Here is an 18,730-nt window from a genome sequence, read left to right as displayed (position 1 = left end):
GTGTGTGGAAAAATGTCGATTTTACTGGTTTTCTGGGGCCAAACCGACCGGCGACGATATTTACTGTCGATTCGAATTTGTTGGTTTAAAAGTGGACATTTCAAGCTTTAGCCCGTTACAAGGCTAACGTTAGAGATGACAAATTAACAATGATAGTAAAATGATATCCTAAGCATGTGAAATGTTTTAATTTTTTTTTTCCAGCGTACTTAACGTTACCAGCCCCAGATCTGTCACTGATTTGAATAAGAGGTAAGTTGCAATGGTAGTATCCATATAACGTTACTGTCCTAAAAATATTCCTTTCCCAATGTAAGAGAAAAGTAAGTGTGTTCTTCTAAACAAAAAATAGCTGCTGCATTGAATTTTTTTTTTTTAATGCAAATTTTTTGTTTGTATAGAATATGATGTCTTGCTCTCTTTGGTCTGACATTCAGAGTTCCAAAAACGACTCCGCTTCAACAGCTTAACAGACAGCTAACCAGCGAGGAAAAACGAAAACTCATGGTAGGTTACTATGAAAAAGTAAAACAAACATTTGCTAACAGATGCAATTATTAGACATACAATATCTTATTCACATATTCTTGTTCCTCATATACATTTCTGCATATTTGCTAAATTATTCCTTCAGACAGCTCCGATGTCAAATTGGTGCAGCTACCCTGTGGGAAAATGTCAACATTGTGATGAAAAGGTCAGTCTCTGAAGTTGTGCGGTTAATATCTTAAAATGTATTTAATACTCTTAAATGAATACGCCCAGATCTGCGGATTGAAGATGAAGAACACGCTGAATCTGATTATAACAAGACCGAAGCGAACACGAATTTGTGTGGTTTACACTTAATCACATATATTTAGGGGAACGAGGCAGAAGTTTAGGGGAATTTGATCATACTATTTCAGATAGCCTGTTGGGCAGGACAGTTATGTATTTTGGTAGCCCTACTGAAAACACAATATAGCCCGGGACGTCTGGCTAGCGATTTTGTGAGCCCTGACATTATTTCACATTTCTTCCTGTACAGCATGTATAACTTTGTTTATTCACATTTTTATTTACAGAGTGCTCACAAATAGCCTCATGTCTATACTGAACATGGATGGGACTGGTGACAAGCTGCCTTTCAGAAGAATTGAACTTTATAAGGTCGCAATAGGTAATTATATTTTCTATTTGTGCACCTACACCACCTATAGCTCTATTCTCTACATGATTTTTATTTTGATCAGTATGTGCAAGATAAATGGCAATTGCTGTTACATTTTTTCAGGTGCCATCTAGAAGTAACAACCCGGCATCACAGAAGCTTCCATTGGTAGCCTTACGGCCAACCATTTGCTCGCTGCACCGGACAGAAGAGGGGGCACTGGGCGCCGGAAGGTAGCTGCTGCAAACAATGTAGATTAGGCCCAATTCAATTTCTCTTTTTTTACCCTTCCCCTTCATTTTACCCCTACACCTGGTCCTTCGAAACATGTTGGAAAGATATAGGGGGAAAAATATTCTCCATGGAAAAAAAAAAGATATCAATCGCATACATAGGGAAGAGCCTGGACGAATGTGATGTTTTGAAATCACTGCTGTCTGGCTTTGAATGAATGTTCACATTCTACAATTCCGTACAAAATGTGGACTGATGACTAGCAGTGAAATGAGATCCTGACATATGACACTGTTAACACAAATTAACCAAAAATTGACTCGATCCATTATCATATATTAGTACTAGGGCTGTCAAATGATTAATCACGATTAATCACATCCAAAATAAAAGTTTGTTTACATAATACATGTGGGTGCACTGTGTATAATTATTTTGTGTATATATATATATATACAGACACATGCATGTATATTTAATAAAAAAATGTTATTTATAAATAATTTAAATTATATTTAAATCTATATACAGCATAAACATGAAAATATTTCTTAAATATATACAAGCATGTGTGTGTGTGTGTGTGTGTATATATATATATATATATATATATATATATATATATATATACAGTGCAATCACATATTATGTAAACAAAAAACAAAAGCTTTTATTTTGGATGCGATTGATTAATCATTTGAAAGCCCTAATTAGTAGTGCACATCTGACAACTGCATGTGATTAGGCTATAATGTGGATTATCTTTTAGTTTTCTATATACTGTAGAGTAGCCTACTACTGATGGGTACTAAGCATTTGTTATGTTAATGGACAGGCCCCATTTTAATGTTTGCTTTCTTGTTTTCTTGTTCTCTTGTTCCCTTTTACAGGCATTTGAGAGCCCTTGAGTGACCCATAGCCCCCCCCCACTGCATTACACTGCTCAAAAAAATAAAATAAACATATCAGATCTCAAAGTATGTGTATGTTGTCAGTCATTGTACATTTAGGTTGGAATTGAGTGATGCTTAGCATTGAAATGATATCAAAATATGTCAATAATTTTATGTAATTTTGACATCAATGTTTGATGTCACATTTATGTTGAATTGATATCAAAGCTTGATATTGTATGATATCAAAATAGCATTAAAATGACGTCAACATGATGACATCTTGACGTCAAATAAATGTTGAATTGGCATCAAATGCATACAAAGCATGATCAAAATAACATCAAAATGACATCGGCAGAGGTCAAAATCTTGACATCAAATTGACGTTGTCACTTTGACGTCAAATTGACTTTCATTTTTGACCTATTTTGTGACGGTAATTTTGACATCAATGTTTGATGTCATTTTGATGTTAAATTGACAACAAATGCCCACTGGGTTAAGTGCACTGGCAGACAAGGAAGCTAACAAAATAATTAACAGGACACACCTGGACACAATTATCAAATCAATATGTAACCATAGAAAAAAAAAGAAAAAAAAAAAACAGGCAGGGGACTATGATGACAAAACTAAATAGCAAACTGAAACAGAACATTTTAGGTATGTTCGACATCGGCTGTAGCTGGACGTAACCGATCAGCGAGAGTTTTCCGATCACCATCATACAGTTGGAACATATTGTGCAACGCAGCAACTGACCAAATGCAAGACCAAGCATTCTTAAGAGTGTAAAGTTAAACAGTTCAACTGGGGTTTCTCTTGGGTAATGGTGTAGTTCGAACCTTATGAATCCCAGAAATTTCACACAGCTCTTTAATAGCTTTGGATTCAAAATCCGGGCCTTGATCACTGTGTGTTTCAGGAATGCCACAGTGAAAAATGACATTTTCCCAGAGACACTTTGCTACAGTCATGGCTTTCTGGTTTTGAGTGGGAATGGCTGGCGCATATTTTGTAAATAAATCAGTAATCACCAGGATGTGCTTTGTGTTGCTGGAATCTGGCTCAATTGAAAGCGAGCCCATACAGACTAATTCGAGAGGTCAGGAGACTTTGATGTTAACCAATGGAGCAGCTCTTTCTGGTAAGGCTCTTTGACACACATCAACTGCAAGTCTTTTTTTTTTCTTATGTCCAATATTGTTTGCCATTCTTGGCCAATAGAAACGAGTTCTGCCAAGATCCAGGGTTTGTTTTAGTCCTAGCTATCATCGTGTAGACTTTCCAGAGCCATCTGGAAAATTCATTCTGGAAACTCATCTGGAAGTTACCAACTGATCTGCGAGATACCGATCTAAAGGGAACCAACTAATACTGAATTTCTTCACCAATGCTTCTCTTTCTATAAAGAATCCCATTCTTCAGCTCCAACTTCTACAACTAAACTCACACAACAGAAATGGAACTCTGGTAACTCTTTTCTCACTGTTGGTGGAGAAGTGTCTCCAGATTCTAACTGATGTATAAATTTCACCAATTTCCTCAAATCACCAATGACCTTTTGTTTGCCTATTTTAAATTCCATGTTAAATAATATAAATCTCATAGCTGCGACCTCTTGCCACCCCAATCGCCCCTTCCGTCCGCCCTGTTCCCCTCTCTGTCTAAGCCACTGTCACACATGCATTAGCCCTTCAATCTTCTATTAATACACACAGTAATTTCAGCTTCCCTCCATTCCAATTACCTCCCGCTTTGCACTTTGTAGGCACATTCATCTAATTCCCTCATGTATGAAATGATCTCTTGTCTGCTACAGGCCACACCATTAAGTTTAGGCTTGTTCTTGACTGATAAGCTTTAGCATTATTAAATGATCACCAAAGCCACTTCCCTCGGTTTCCTCCATGGAGGATTTAGCTGCTTTCATTCAAACACTTTCTAAGGAGTTAGCAGCCCTTAGAAAGAGGCAGAATTATGGGACAGTGTCTGCAGTGATAAGACGAAGGCCATATTTTGAAAGGAAGAGCTTATTGGAAGTCACTCAACAGACTGATCAACAGATGTCACTTGGTTAAACTGATCATTACAACATTACTTTGTAAAATGTTAAGGGCTATTAAAAAAAGGTTTAGGAAAAAAAGAAAGATAAATTCTTACATTATGTACAAAATAAATATTATTTATTTTATGTATACAGTTTAACTAAAATATATTTTTTTTGGTGGTTTCTCCTAATATTCCTTAAGAAAAAAAAACGTCTCGGTTACGTATGTAACCCTCGTTCCCTGAGTAGGGAACGGAGACGTTACGTCAGAAGTGACGGAGATTGGGGGTTTCGCATAGAAAGCCAATCCTCTTCGAGTATTAAAACACGAGCCAATGGCATGCAATGCCTTGGGGCTGCGGAAATTTGCATAGCGTACTCCGCCCTACTCCGTGAGTATAAAAGGAGGAAGTGAACGCAACCGCAGTATGTCTTCGCTGAGGAGCCAAGACTGAACTCGGCCTCTACCCAGCGATACAGCAGAAGTGGCAGGGAGACGTAACGTCTCCGTTCCCTACTCAGGGAACGAGGGTTACATACGTAACCGAGACGTTCCCTTTCGTAGTCACTTCGAGTTACGTCAGAAGTGACGGAGATTGGGGGTCTGTGCCATCACGCCATCTTCAAGCTGTCTTCCAGTGCCCTGCGAAAGACTGAACCCCCGAGCCTTACCTCTTTTTTTTTTTTTTTTTTGGGGATCCGACTTTGACACAGGATTACCAAGGTACACTGGGAAACATATCCCGAAGGGGACATGCTACCAGCTGCCTACCGAAGGGAGGACTTAAGAATACACATATGGCCCCATAGGAACGCATATGGAACACTGGAGTACCAACCGCAGGTGGCTACTGATTTAAACTCCAGGGGTGGCAGATGGCTTGCCAAGGGAAGACACATGCTCAGAGAGGCTTACAGTGGATAATACACATGAGACGGTTACCATGGGGAACCGTGCGCATGGAGGCACCTAGCTAGCATCCAGAGCAACGCAGTGGTGCCCGCATCGTCGGTGCTGGAGGACTCAAGACTTCAATGGAGAACTGAGGAAATATCGCACTTATCCAGTCCGGGGAGTGGAGTGGCGAGCAAGCGAAGACACCTGAGCGGATCCAGAACTGGCCGAAACGAGTACGTGAGAGGATACCGGCTCAATTCGCAGATATAGAATCTGGCGAAGGTGTTGGGTGTCGCCCAGCCTGCAGCTCTGCAGATGTCTGTTAGCGAGGCGCCGTGCGCTAAGCCCAAGAGGAGGCTACACTCCGAGTGGAATGGGCCGTCACACCAAGGGGGCACGGAAGGCCTTGCTGCTGGTAAGACAAAGCAATGGCATCCACTATCCAGTGGGACAGCCGTTGCTTTGAGAGAGCCCTTCCCTTCTGGCTCCCCCCATGACAGACAAAGAGCTGGTCTGAGGTCCTGAAACACTGCGTTCTGTCGACATAGGTGCGGAGAGCACGTACCGGACAGAGCAGTGCCAAGGCTGGGTCTGCCTCCTCCAGGGGCAGCGCTTGCAGGTTCACCACCAGGTCCCGGAGGGGAGTGGTAGGAACCCTGGGCATATATCCAGGCCGGGGTCTCAGGAATACGTGAGAGTAAGCCGGCCCGAACTCCAGGCACACTTCGTCAACAGAGAGTGCGTGCAGGTCCCTTACTCTCCTGATGGATACCAATGCAATCAGGAGTGCTGTCACATAGGACAGGGCAAAAACTCTACCGACTGCAAAGGCTCCAGGGGAGGCCTCTGCAGAGCACCCAGGTCTACTGAGAGGTCCCCAGAGGGCAGGAGGGGAGGGAGGCGGATTTAGCCCCCTCACTCCCCTCAGGAACCTGATGACCAGGTCATGCTTCCCATAGACTTACCTTTCACTGCATCATGAGACGCGGCAATGGCCGCGACATAATCCAAAGGGTGGAGGGCGACAGCCTGCGCTCCAACCCCTCTTGCAGGAAGGAAGCATGACTCCGATCGAACATCTCCGGGGGTCTTCTCAGCGAGAAGAACACCAATTGACGAAGAGGTTTCACTTCAACGCATAAAGGTGTCATGTGGACGACGCTCTTGCGGAAGTGATGGTTGCCGCCACCGCAGGTGGCAGCGAACTCAAACCTGCCTCGTCCCGTCCTGGAGCCACACGTGCAGCCTCCAAGATCGGGACGAGGGTGCCACAGAGTGCCCCGTCTCTGAGAGAGTAGGTCCGGTCTCAGAGGAATAGGCCAAGGAGGTGCTGTCGCGAGGAGCAAGAGTTCGGAGAACCACGTCTTGGTGGGCCAGTAGGGGGCTACCAGCAAGACCTGCTCCTCGTCCTCCTTGATCTTGCACAACACCCGTGCAAGGAGGCTCACTGGGGGAACGCACACTTGCGTGGGCCCCGTGGCCAGCTGTGCGCCAGCGCATCCGAGCCGAGAGAGCCGCGGGTCAGAGAATAAACTGGGCGCAGTGGGACGAGTCCCGAGAGGCGAACAGGTCTAACTGTGCCTCCCCGAACTGGTCCCAAGTCAGCTGGACCGACTGGGGATGGAGTCGCCATTCGCCGGAGATGGGACGGGCCCGGGACAGCTCGCGGCTGCCCGGTTCCGGTCTCCAGGAATGTAACTGCACGAAGGGACCTCAGGTGCTTCTGACTCCATATCAAGAGGTGGCGGGCGAGCTGCGACAACCGGCGCGAGCGTAGACCCCCCCTGGTGGTTGATGTACGCTACTGCCGTAGTGTTGTCTGAGCGGACAAGCACATGCTGGCCCTAGAGCACGCTCGGAAGCGGTGCCGGGCGAGCCGTACTGCCAACAGCTCGAGGCAATTGATGTGCATGAGGCGCTGGGCTCCTGTCCAGGAACCGGCGGCTGCATGCCCATTGCACATGGCACCCCAACCCGTGGTAGACGCATCCGTGGAGACAACGAGATGCCTGGAAACTCGCTGAATAGGGACCCTGTCCGTAAAAAGCTGAGGTTCGACCACGGGAAGAAGGATCGGCGGCACGTCGGAGTCACTGGAACTCGGAGCGAGCCGCGATGCCATGCCCACCTCGGGACTCGATCGCGAAGCCACAGCTGAAGCGGTCTCATATGAAGCAAACCGAGCGGCGTTGCCGCGGCCGCGGATGCCATATGCCCCAGGAGCCTCTGAAATAGTTTCAGTGGAACCGCACTCTTGCCCTCGAACTGTCGAAGACAAGCCAGCAGTGAGTGCGCGCGCTCGTTCGTGAGCTGCGCGGACATGGCGACCGAGTCTATCTCCATGCCGAGAAAAGAGATCCTCTGCACGGGGCAAAGTTTGCTCTTTTCCCGGTTGACCCGAAGGCCCAGACGGGCTAGGTGCCGTAGCACCAGGTCTCTGTGTTCGCAAACCTGAGCTCGAGAGTGTGCTAGTAACAGCCAGTCGTCGAGATAGTTCAGGATGCGAACCCCGTGTTCGCGAAGGGGAACAAGGGCTGCCTCGACGATCTTCGTGAAGACGCGAGGGGACAGAGCTAACCCGAATGGGAGAACGGCGTACTGGTATGCCTGGCCCTCGAAGGCAAACCGAAGAAACGGTCTGTGTCGAGGGAGAATGGAGACATGGAAGTACGCGTCCTTCAGGTCGATCGCTGCAAACCAATCCTGATACCGAACACATTCGAAAATGCGTTTGGCCGTGAGCATTTTGAACGGTAGTCGATGGAGAGAACGGTTCAAAATGCGCAGGTCCAGGATCGGTCGTAACCCACCGGTCTTTCTTGGGGACAATGAAGTAGGGGCTGTAAAGCCCGGACCTCACCTCGGCTGGAGGGACCGTCTCGATTGCACCCTTCGCCAGCAGGGTCGCAATCTCCGCTCTCAAGACTGGGGCACTGCCACCAACCATCGTGGAGCGAACTCCCCTGAAGCGGGGAAGAGACCGTGCGAACTGAATCGCGTAGCCGAATCCGATCGTTCTGATGACCCAGCGGGAACCCCGGGAAGCGCTAGCCAGGCTTCCAGGAAGTGAGCCAACGGGGTCATGCGAACCACAGACGTCCCCCCGGAGGGGCAGCGAGGCGGGTCGACCGGCATGCGTGCAGGAGTTACCCCGTCCGGATGCACCGTCGAAACCCGCTCCCCGACAGAAGAGACCAGGGAAGGCAGAGCGTTCCACGGGGGTCTGTTCTGCCGGGGGTCTGGCGACAGAGGGGGAAGGGATTGGCGTAGCCCGGGGACGACACACGCACCCTTCCGCGCCCTCCGAGACAGAGAGGAATGAACGGGGCGACGCACTGGACGTCGTGCGCGCTCATTCCAGTCTGTGTGCTCAATGACAGTGTCAGCTTTTCCTCAACCAGCTCAGGGAGCTAGCTAGAACAAAAGATTCTCCACCGGCCCTCCACCGGGGAAGGAGGGGCCCTGCCACCGCCTCCTGAGAAAAACCATGACACTATCACTGAGCGGCCCGCCTCAGGAACATCGCTTCGCCTGGCATCTAGCGGGGCACGCGGCCTGAGGGGGGGCTCTTTTCTTGGGACGCTTACCTGTGGCCTCCTCCGCGACGCGAACCGGCTGAAGGCTGCTGCTGGGGCCGCGTGGGAGGGAAGGGAGCCGCAGGGGGGGCGTCCTCGGCGGCGAGCTGGCGGAGGCGTCCGAGCCGACGGCTGGTTGGAGGCAGCAGCTGGCCGTCGGGGCAGAGAAACCGCCTTCGTCTGCTCCTAGGCGGTCGAGAAGTGCTGGGCAAAGTCCTGGACCGCACCGCCGAACATTATGACGCTCCTGGACCACAGCGGTGGGCATCACCTGACCAAGGGAGCGAGCGACCGCCTCCGTGACCCGTTTAAGGACAAGGTAGGCGACAGGCTCGCAGCTCGCTTGGTCCGTCACCTCCTCGTGCACATTCCTGAGCAGCTAGCTTTGTAGGTGCTCATCATATGCAGGGCGGAGGCTGCCTGTCCCGCCGCTCTACAGAATCGCGCCGCCATAGACGACGAGAACCCATAGGCTTTGGAGGGGCATCTGAGAGCAACCGCCGGTTGACCGGGGGAGCCCCAGCGTACCCACAGACAGCCGCATCGCCGAGGGGAGGAAGGGCGGGGAACTAAGCACGCTTTTTTATTTATTTATTTTTTTATTTATTTATTTATTTTTTAGTGCGTGTCAGTTCCGCATGCAACTCGGGGAAAAAAGGAAATTGGGGTTGGCCGTGGCCGTAAGGCGGCAGCGTTACCCAAAAACCAATTATTCAGCCGCGAGAGATCGGGGAGGGGCGGAGTTCCACCCCCACCCGATGCTCACGGACGCCCGAGATAGCACGGCCATCATCGCGGGATCAGACACGGCGGCGCTGACGCTCCCGAGGGAGGCAACGCGGCCGCATCCTCACTTCCCGAGGAGTCAAGCCCGCCTAGTGATGCTGTGATCGACATCGCATCATCATCTGGAGCGCTGCCCGAAGCAGCCGGTGCCACCGAAGAAGCAACCGACTGAATCGAACTAACGCTCGCTGGCTCTCGCACTGAGGCGGGAGGTGTGGCCCGAGGAATCGTCGGGGCTTATCCCACACCATCACCGTAAATCACCAGGTCCCCGGGTCGACGGGCCCCCTATGGAGGAAACCGATCGAGCGGGGGGGACCGGGACTCTCACTCAAGTGAGATCATTGAGTCTCGACCTCAGTGTAGAGATGGTCATGTTCCCACAGAAGGAAAATGAGTCATCCACGAACGCTGCTGCTGCATGCTGAAATGCCCAGGCATACAAAGCAGCGATCGTGACCATCAGATGACGACAGAAATCAATCACACCCAGAAGAGCACGGGCGAACCGTCTTTAAAAAGACGTGCGCGTGCAGCTCTTTCAATGAGAGGAGGAAATTCACTCTTTCAGCGCTGAAGCGACCAGGGAGAAGCGCAAAGTCTGGCAGACCACTGCTCAGATCGCAGGCGATGCAGAATCTCGCTGGGTACCGCCGTCACACCAACACTGAAGAGGACGCTCGTCTCGAAGAGTCTTGAACAGTGCTTTCAGGAGTGAAGAGGTTCTCTTGGCTCCGAAGCGAAAACATACTGCGGTTGCGTTCACTTCCTCCTTTTATACTCACGGAGTAGGGCGGAGTACGCTATGCAAATTTCCGCAGCCCCAAGGCATTGCATGCCATTGGCTCGTGTTTTAATACTCGAAGAGGATTGGCTTTCTATGCGAAACCCCCAATCTCCGTCACTTCTGACGTAACTCGAAGTGACTACGAAAGGGAACTAAAGATTTGTGTCTTTAGTTTTTTCCTTAAGGAATATTAGTACACAGTGGTTGAAATGTAAAAAAAAAAAAAATGAATGTAGACATAGTATGAAAAATGTTCAAATTTAACTCGAAATGTCAGTGTTTTGATTGCATAATTTGTAATTTTGACAACTCTGAGTACAGCTTGAGACTGTTGAGATCTCTTCTGAAACGTTGAGGGAGATGCTGTTATGCTGGGTGAACTCAGAGCCGAGGGAGAACTGGATCCAAATCCAAATAAGGTTTAATGATGACAAAACAAAAATACAAACACCAGAACATGAGGAACACAACTGAGTAAATCCACAAGGAACAAAACTACAAAGGTCGACAAAATGTAGGAGACAGGGCAGAAACAGGAAATAGAACAAAAGTCCATTAACAAGCACTGATAACATATAACTTATGCTTGATAGATGACCAGTGTTTTTAGTGTCCCAGGAGAAAAATCTGAAAGGCAGGTGTCACAGAGCAGGTTTGTACATAGAATGCCGCAGGATCCAAATGTAGCAGTAGTAGACATAGAGAACGACTCAAACAACATCAAGAACCCACAAACACTGTAACAAGACACAGGGTTTAAATAGAGAGACTAACAAGCTAAACAAGATAACAAGAGGGTGTGGTCAATCAGAAACACCTGGTGATACCAATAAACTAGAAAAACTACAAAGGACTACAAAACATGACATAGAAAAGGAAATAATGGGCTCTACACGGCAGTATTTCCGGTGAAGGTCTAAGGATGCTCGATAACTTCCGCCGATCGTAGAGTCCAATGCAATACCGAGAATATATATTGAATTTTATACTCCATGGTTATACTAAAGAAACGTTAGTCACAGAAACCCCTCGTTGTGTTTATGCTTCTTTTTAAAGGTAGCTATATTAAATAAACATAACTCTATATAAAATGACATCTAAACGTATGAAAGTTTTGTTTCAAAGACGGGAGGACAGTAAATTTTGAAGACTGCCATAATCCTGTTTTCCTCGGTTTTCCTCCGCTTTAATCTCCCCAACAGGAAACTAACGAGCATCCTTGCGTCAAATGCGGAACTTGTAGCCCAAATGCGTGCATATAGCCCATTAAAGTTCACACAAGACACGGGAATCTTAAAAAGGAGACTTAAAAAGTCCCTATTTGACTGAAAAACAACTGATAGATAAACAATTGAGAAATTAAATCTCTAATTTGTTTTGTGGAGTGCAAACTAATGGATTTGGATCTGTGTGATAAAGGGGAGTTTGGGAGTAAATAAGTTTGCAGTTTTGCTCAATCTTCATTAAAAAAATGACTGAATGTCTAATCGATTAATGTCATTGATTAATGGCAATATATTGTATTACCTATTATACTGTAGGTAATACAATTGTAGTATACAGATTCTACTGAATTACACCAGAGAGTTTAAAAACAAGACCTGGGATTGTTCTGTCTTTAAATAGCAGTGAAAACAGTAAATCATGAAGACGAAAGTGAGGCCCCTGGGAAAATAGGTTCATCTCCTATAGCACATCAACACATGTGTGCAGACAATCAAAGGCTTTAGATCTCATCTGTGAAAGATGCTGATTCACTCTCATGGGAAAAATGCTCATCAGAAAACAAGCAAATGAGGCACTTTAAGTGCCATTGATTTTAAAGGGAAGCTAATCCTCCTACAAAGCAAGACCCAAAAGTAAATTTCCTCGTCAGCTCAATTAGGAAATGAGAAATACTTGCGTGTACTTCCCCAGCTCCTCATCACCCCTTCAACAAACAGCACATACAACAGTGCACTTAGGCCATGTTGAGACTGCAGGCAAATCAGATTTTTTTTTTCCAGGTAGACTGTCCACATTTTGAATTGCAAATGATCAGATTTGTGAGTCCAGACATAACCAACCTATCTGCATGGGTTGATTTGTTAATGACATAGGCGTACCCACATATGTGATGAGACTTTCAAAATGGATGCAGGAAAATGGAGGTGCATCATTTCGCTCTACAAATAAGCCTAACTTATTTGGAGCTCTCCAAAGTTGTGGTGCCTCCAAAAGCAGAGAAACAGAGTTTCGATGGAGAAAAATAAAAATATTTCTATTCAAAACCTTTTCACACACATTTTAATTATTACAATATAAATAATATTGTGTGATTCACCTTCAGATTTCACTTCATAAATATTCATCGTTTTACCTTCTGGGATCCAAAGGTTTTTGGGGGGCCCTGAAGAAGTTGACATGCCTTGACATTGTTTTTTTTTTTTTTTTTTTTTTTTGCTTACAAACTTATGAATAGCAAGTGTATTCAGCACAAACTGGGCTATCGTAATATGTGAGCAACATGTATGTACATGTTTTTATTTTTGAGAGAATAACGTTTATGTGTGGTTATTAAAAAACTGAATACACTGAAATAAGGCAACAAAACACATACTAAATATTGGTCCACAAGACATTTTGCTTCAAAATGATGTGAAAATCATCCTGCCTACACATTCATATAAAGCAATATATTGATTCAAATTTTGTAAGACAATTTTTGTTTATGTGGCAAGCACGAGAAACAGACAAAGGGAAAGAGAGTTCAATAACAAAATAGATTGTATACTGAAGAGACTACACCACCCTGGGAATTTCTCCCAGAGAATATTATCTGTGCATAGAGTTATGTTCCCCAGACAAGAAGACATGGAGACATAGGTATTTATTCAAAATTTCAAAAAGTTTATTATTATTTAAAGATAAAATAAAAAACTAAGGCACTAGAAGGGGACAATCCCTAAACATTCAAATACAAATACAATGTAAGAAGAAATAAAGCTGCTTCCTGTATTACCCTCACAAAAGAGCTTTTAAGGTTTTTCAGCCCGATCTCATGAAAGTTCGTATCTATGGCACGAATGTAATTTCTCGTGGCATTTATACGCCAAAAACAGTTTTTGCGTGTATATGGCACGTGATTTCCGTGCACATATGATACGCACTTTTTTTGCGTATAATACACACGAACTCCCCACCCCCCTCCCCCCTAAACCTAACCCAGGGTTTTTTAGTGCGTACCATATACACGAAAAAAACACTTTTGGCGTATAAATGCCACGAGAAATGACACTCGTGGTATAGACACGCATCTTCATGAGACTGTGTTGGGTTTTTGTAAGGTTTTGGATAGTAATGACTCAAGTGTTTCTACATTTTTCTAAAGAAAAATTATTTTGGATCAGTACTAAACTGAAGATCATTTAAACAGACAAGTAATGACAAAAGTGTTACCAAATCCATCAGAAGGAATTACTATACAAATCGCAAAAGCTTACAATGACTTCAGTCAATTTTAGGTAGTTATTATGTTTAATTATTATGTATTATGTATAATTATAAGGTTCTATCTGGCATTTTTGTCAAAATGACTTATTCACATATATTCTGTGGTAAATTATGAATATTATGTGTTAAATTGTGAACATTTTTGGATTTTTTTTTTTTTTTTAAGAAAACAAAAAAGTTCCATCGACAAAGGAGTATGGAATGCAAAAACTTTTAAGCTCTATCTCAAAACTGCTCAGAATGCATATACAGTAGAATTATAATTCCAAAGTGGCATACTGAGGGGTTGATAGACACCTTGGGACCTTGTTTTGTGGTTGGCTGAGGGGGTTTGCTGGATTACTCATTAAAAATAATGAAAAATTGTATATCTGATCTATCATGGCATTCTTTCTTTTAATAATATCTTGGTTTTAACTATAAGCAATAGAGTACATGTAAAGTATATAATTCAGCAATTCTTCATCCATTATCTATTCCAGGTTCAGAGTTAGTAGTTTCCGTAATAAAGGGGATCTTGTCAATCAGCGAGATGAAAGCAAAAAAGGTGAAATCAGTGGGGATGGTGTGCTGAGGTCTATGCTGCTGGCACTGCTGTTTAAGGATTTACTCTTATTACGATTACTCAGGAGAAGATGGTCAGCATTTCCTCTCTAACCCGAGGGCACTACACTATTAGTAGACGTTTATGGCACACAGCAGGAGCTGATTAGTTCTGAACTCACCAATTCGTGTTCAGTGGGCAACATACAATTAACCTTTTGGGTTGAAAGTAGCAGGGAACTTATAATATTACAATATGTCCGCTTTACAGAGTTCATGTGCCTATACCCTGATTATATAAACTGATTATGAAAAAGTTTCAAAGTTAAAGGTGCAATGTGTAATAATTCTGTGGATCTATTGACAGAAATGCAATATAAAATCCATAACTATGTGTTTAGTAGTGTATAATGACCTTACTTAATGAACCGTAAAGTTTGTATTACCTTAGAATGAGTCTTTTAAATCTACATAGGGGTGGGAATCCCCTTCTATGAAGGCAGCCATGTTGTGACGTCATATTTCTACTGTAGCCGACAGCGGACAAACATCGTTACAGAGCGCGTTTCGTATATAACCGGAATCAGAAGCAGCAGAAAAAGACGCTGCAGAATTTCCGGAATAACGATGGACCACACTTACTGTTCAGGTAAAGATCCGATATCGCCGGGTAAATCTACTTCAAAGAAGAGAAAGCATGATGAAGCTAGAAAAATAAGGCAGAATCGTAGACAAAAATCGCGGGTCAACATCGGTGTGGCCTTTCCTAGATGGAAGGATCTTATGAGGGAAAAGGGCTTTCATAGCGACGCCGAGGTTGCCTGTTTTCTGCTAGACAGGTAAGATATTCAAACTTTAACGATCAAAATTAAAACTGTTGTTTGATAATGTGAGCATAGTCATTGACACCGTGTTTCAGACAGTATAGTAAAATATGTAACGTTAGTTAGTTTGTTTCATGTAACTTTGTGCTTCTCCCTTAAGTTAGCTGTATTAGCTATGTGTTTGCTATGTGAGAAGAAATTTGCTGGTTACGTTCGTGATACAATTAAGTTAGCTGATCAGTATAATTATTCTACATATTAAGGACCTTGATCCTTACCTGATTATGGATTTGTAAACATTATCTAGGATGTGTTTTTATAATGTACTGTTGTATAGAAACAATCATAATGTTACACACAATTGGCTTACGTTTGCTATGTTGTCTGTCGGTGATCATACTTGCACCAGACGTCATATTTTTGGGGATGTTCAGTTTATAAGGCCCGATGAGCAAACCATAAAAAGATGCTACACATTGTGAATTACAATACAGTAATGTATTACAGTCGTATACGACAGTGTCAAGTAGCACTTCATTTATTGATGCTGCTGTTGTTTCTCCAGGTACGAGACAGGTCCTACAACATCAACTCCCTTGAAGACAAAACCTTTTCAAGTCCCAGCTACAGCATTGTCAAGTATAGGTGCTTCCAGTGGAACAGACAGGTAAAATATGCATTATGTCCTATCGATTTTTTCCTATTATCTTTAATTATAAAAGAGATCATTATGATTATTGTGTAATTTGAATTTGTATTTGGTCTATATCTAGTGTTGAATGTGCATATGTGGGATATACACAACTTTCTTTGTTAATTCTTTACAGAGATGAGCATCTTGATGTCATTGTTGAAGCCACTGAAATTCAGGGCCTTGAACAAAGGTAACATGTACACATCATAACATTTTAATATTTTAGTCATGTATTGCTTTTCTCCAAATGTTCTTAACATATATATTTTTTTTTCCAGCTTACATGACATGAGCATTTTGGAGGAGAATTTGGAGCCAAGTGTTTTCAATGACCCAATGAATAGTGTGTAAGTATTACTTTATACTTAAATTGATAATTTTTCATGTAAATTATTTAAGTATTTTTTTTTAACTGAAAATTGTCATTATGTACAGAATTGATTGGGCAGATGAAGCTTCCCCGTACTCCTTTGAAAGAGATGATGGGCAGAATGGTTTCAGCTCGGATGAAGAGTATCTTCCACCAATTTCGATACGGTGTGTTATTTGTCATTCTCTATTTGCAATTGTTTTGTGTTGTCTGTTTACTACAGATTTTTGTGCCTCAACAGAATGGGTGGAGCACTGAAGAAACCACACTCTATCGATGGACTTCCTGTTATTGGAATCGATGAGACTGTGCATGATATGCCTGCACATGAAGACCCTCTTGATGTGCCTTTTACTTGTGATAATGACCCTGTTTTCCCAGAACCTCCGAATGTCCTTTGTGAAGATGACATTATAGGTGTCAGAGCCTCCATAGTCTATGAGAACTGCTTAAGACAACTGGCTACATTTCTGGTTCTGCCTGTGGATAAATGCACTGGACTTCTGAGGACTGGTGTGGCGTGCAACTCTGTTGCACCCTTTGAGATCAACATCACCACCAGGGGCACATCAGTTTCTATCGAATGGGTAAATCCAAAAAATCTCAGAATACAACAAATTTCAAATAGTATAAAATGAAAGTTTAATCAACAAGCGAAGCCAGTACCGTACATTACCATCAAAATGTTTCTTCTGTGTGATTCTTAGAACTGTCCTAATGGACACAGATTGTGGAGGTGGAATTCCCAGCCTGTGATGAAATTTGGAATGCAAGCTGGAGATTTTCTCTTATCCACCAACATTTTGTTGTCTGGCAACAATTTTGCAAAAGTTGCCCTCTTGTTCAAATTCATGAACATGGGGATGGTGAACAGGAACACCTTCTTCTCCATTCAGGACACTTACTGCGTCAATTCAATAAAGGACTTCTGGGAAGAGAGAAGGAAAGAGACTCTTTGTCGGCTTAAAGGAAAAGATGTTGTTGTCCTTGGTGTGTAGTTGATACTGTATAATGTAACATAGCTATTGAATACACTAAGCAATGACATTATGGAAGCAATTAATTAATTTTTTCATTGTACTATATTTATGTTTCAGCGGATGGCAGAAATGACTCTCCTGGACACTGTGCACAATACTGCAGCTACACCGCCATGGAGAATGATACCAAGGAGATCATACATGTTGCCACCATAGACAAGCGGCAAACATCATGGAACTCAGTCGTCATGGAGAAGGAGGGTTTCATCCAGACTGTGGACAAGCTTACATCAGAGATAAAACTTGTGGAGATCTGCACGGATGCCCATGCCCAGATTGGTGCCCTTATGAGTAAGTATTCTAGTGATATATTTTATGAATGCATAAGTATATTATTAATTTTAATAATACAATAAAATAACATTATTTACCACTTCATAGATCCAGAGAAAGGCAAATACAAGGCCCTAGGGATTCATCACAGTCTGGACATGTGGCATGGTGCAAAGAACATAGCGAAAAAAATAGCAGCAGTAAGTGTACTAACTATACATAAAGACTATATTTGAATTCCTGTATTAAACGGTTATATTTTTTTCTTTTCAAGGCAGCAAAGATAAAAGGACAGTCCATCCTCTTGAACTGGCTGAAGGACATAGTCAACCATTTTTGGTGGTGTTGCAAGACTGCCGACACACGTGAGAAATTTCTTGTAAGCACACTTTATTTTAATTATCTTTGAGTATTCTCATTAATTGCTATATTAAAGACATCTTACAATTGCGTTTTTATGTTTTGAAGGCATTATGGGTAGGCATCCTTCACCATGTCTGCAACATTCACACATGGACTATGGGAAGCTGTCAACACGGTTCACCTTGAATCAGAGCAAATACGGGAAAAGGCGTGGATCCAGAGAGACTCACAGTCCCACAAAGCTTTAGTGGATATAGTCCTAAATAAGAGGTGGCAGAAAGATGTCCACAAATATCTGAAATTCAGGTAGTGTGGCTATATTTTTTTTTGAACAATGTATTTTATTAATGTTTGTGTTTACTGTTCATTTACACAGAACTATACATTTGTTTGTTCTATTAGATCGACTGCAGACCTAGAGTCATTCAATAACCACATCCTGATGTATGCTAGCAAGCGCTATGCATTCAGCCCTCCAGTTTATGAGGCAAGAATTCTGCTTGCTGCTTTGGACTACAATTACCACCTGAACCGACCAACACTGAAAACATTGGATGGGAAAGAAATGTATGTTTTACAATAATATTAAAGTCATATTGAAAGTACAATATTTGAAAAAATAATTTAAGCAATGGATTGTCTTTACACTCTTGGTTGTCTATTGATCTACTAACAATTTGATGGTTTATGGTTATAATTTGTGTATTTTCAGTTTCAAAAAACTGTATAAGAAGAACGCTAGAAGATACAGT

At 43.4% G+C, this 18,730-nt stretch overlaps 1 protein-coding gene and 1 long non-coding RNA gene across 4 annotated transcripts; both read left to right on the top strand.

Moving 5' to 3' along the window:
- The first annotated feature begins 202 nt into the window (after positions 1–202).
- Positions 203–2,681, top strand: LOC148998406 (uncharacterized). Of its 2 annotated transcripts, none has more exons than XR_016155114.1 (6): positions 203–252; positions 438–507; positions 635–697; positions 1,068–1,162; positions 1,277–1,386; positions 2,278–2,681. It is a non-coding gene; the product is annotated as an uncharacterized LOC148998406 (long non-coding RNA). The 2 variants fall into 2 exon arrangements; XR_016155113.1 differs by having other exon boundaries at positions 208–252; positions 402–507; positions 2,278–2,679.
- A 12,142-nt stretch (positions 2,682–14,823) lies between these two features.
- LOC148998405 (uncharacterized) lies at positions 14,824–18,518 on the top strand. Of its 2 annotated transcripts, XM_089128498.1 has the most exons (12): positions 14,824–15,253; positions 15,804–15,905; positions 16,066–16,122; positions 16,211–16,279; positions 16,368–16,469; positions 16,544–16,889; positions 17,010–17,292; positions 17,400–17,633; positions 17,724–17,815; positions 17,890–17,980; positions 18,084–18,284; positions 18,381–18,518. In XM_089128498.1, exons 1-11 carry the CDS (start codon positions 15,042–15,044, stop codon positions 18,224–18,226), a joined length of 1,731 nt encoding a protein of 576 aa, XP_088984624.1. In that variant the 5' UTR covers positions 14,824–15,041; the 3' UTR covers positions 18,227–18,284; positions 18,381–18,518. The 2 variants fall into 2 exon arrangements, with proteins under 2 accessions (XP_088984624.1, XP_088984632.1); XM_089128506.1 differs by lacking the exon at positions 18,381–18,518 and having other exon boundaries at positions 17,890–17,994; positions 18,084–18,176.
- The last annotated feature ends 212 nt before the right edge of the window (positions 18,519–18,730 follow it).

Source organism: Pimephales promelas, chromosome 1 (genome assembly GCF_988280905.1).
Source record: "Pimephales promelas chromosome 1, fPimPro1.hap1.1, whole genome shotgun sequence".
Taxonomy (NCBI): Eukaryota; Metazoa; Chordata; class Actinopteri; order Cypriniformes; family Leuciscidae; genus Pimephales; species Pimephales promelas.
Note: the sequence above shows the minus strand (reverse complement) of the source record. Positions and strands in the feature narration are given on the sequence as shown.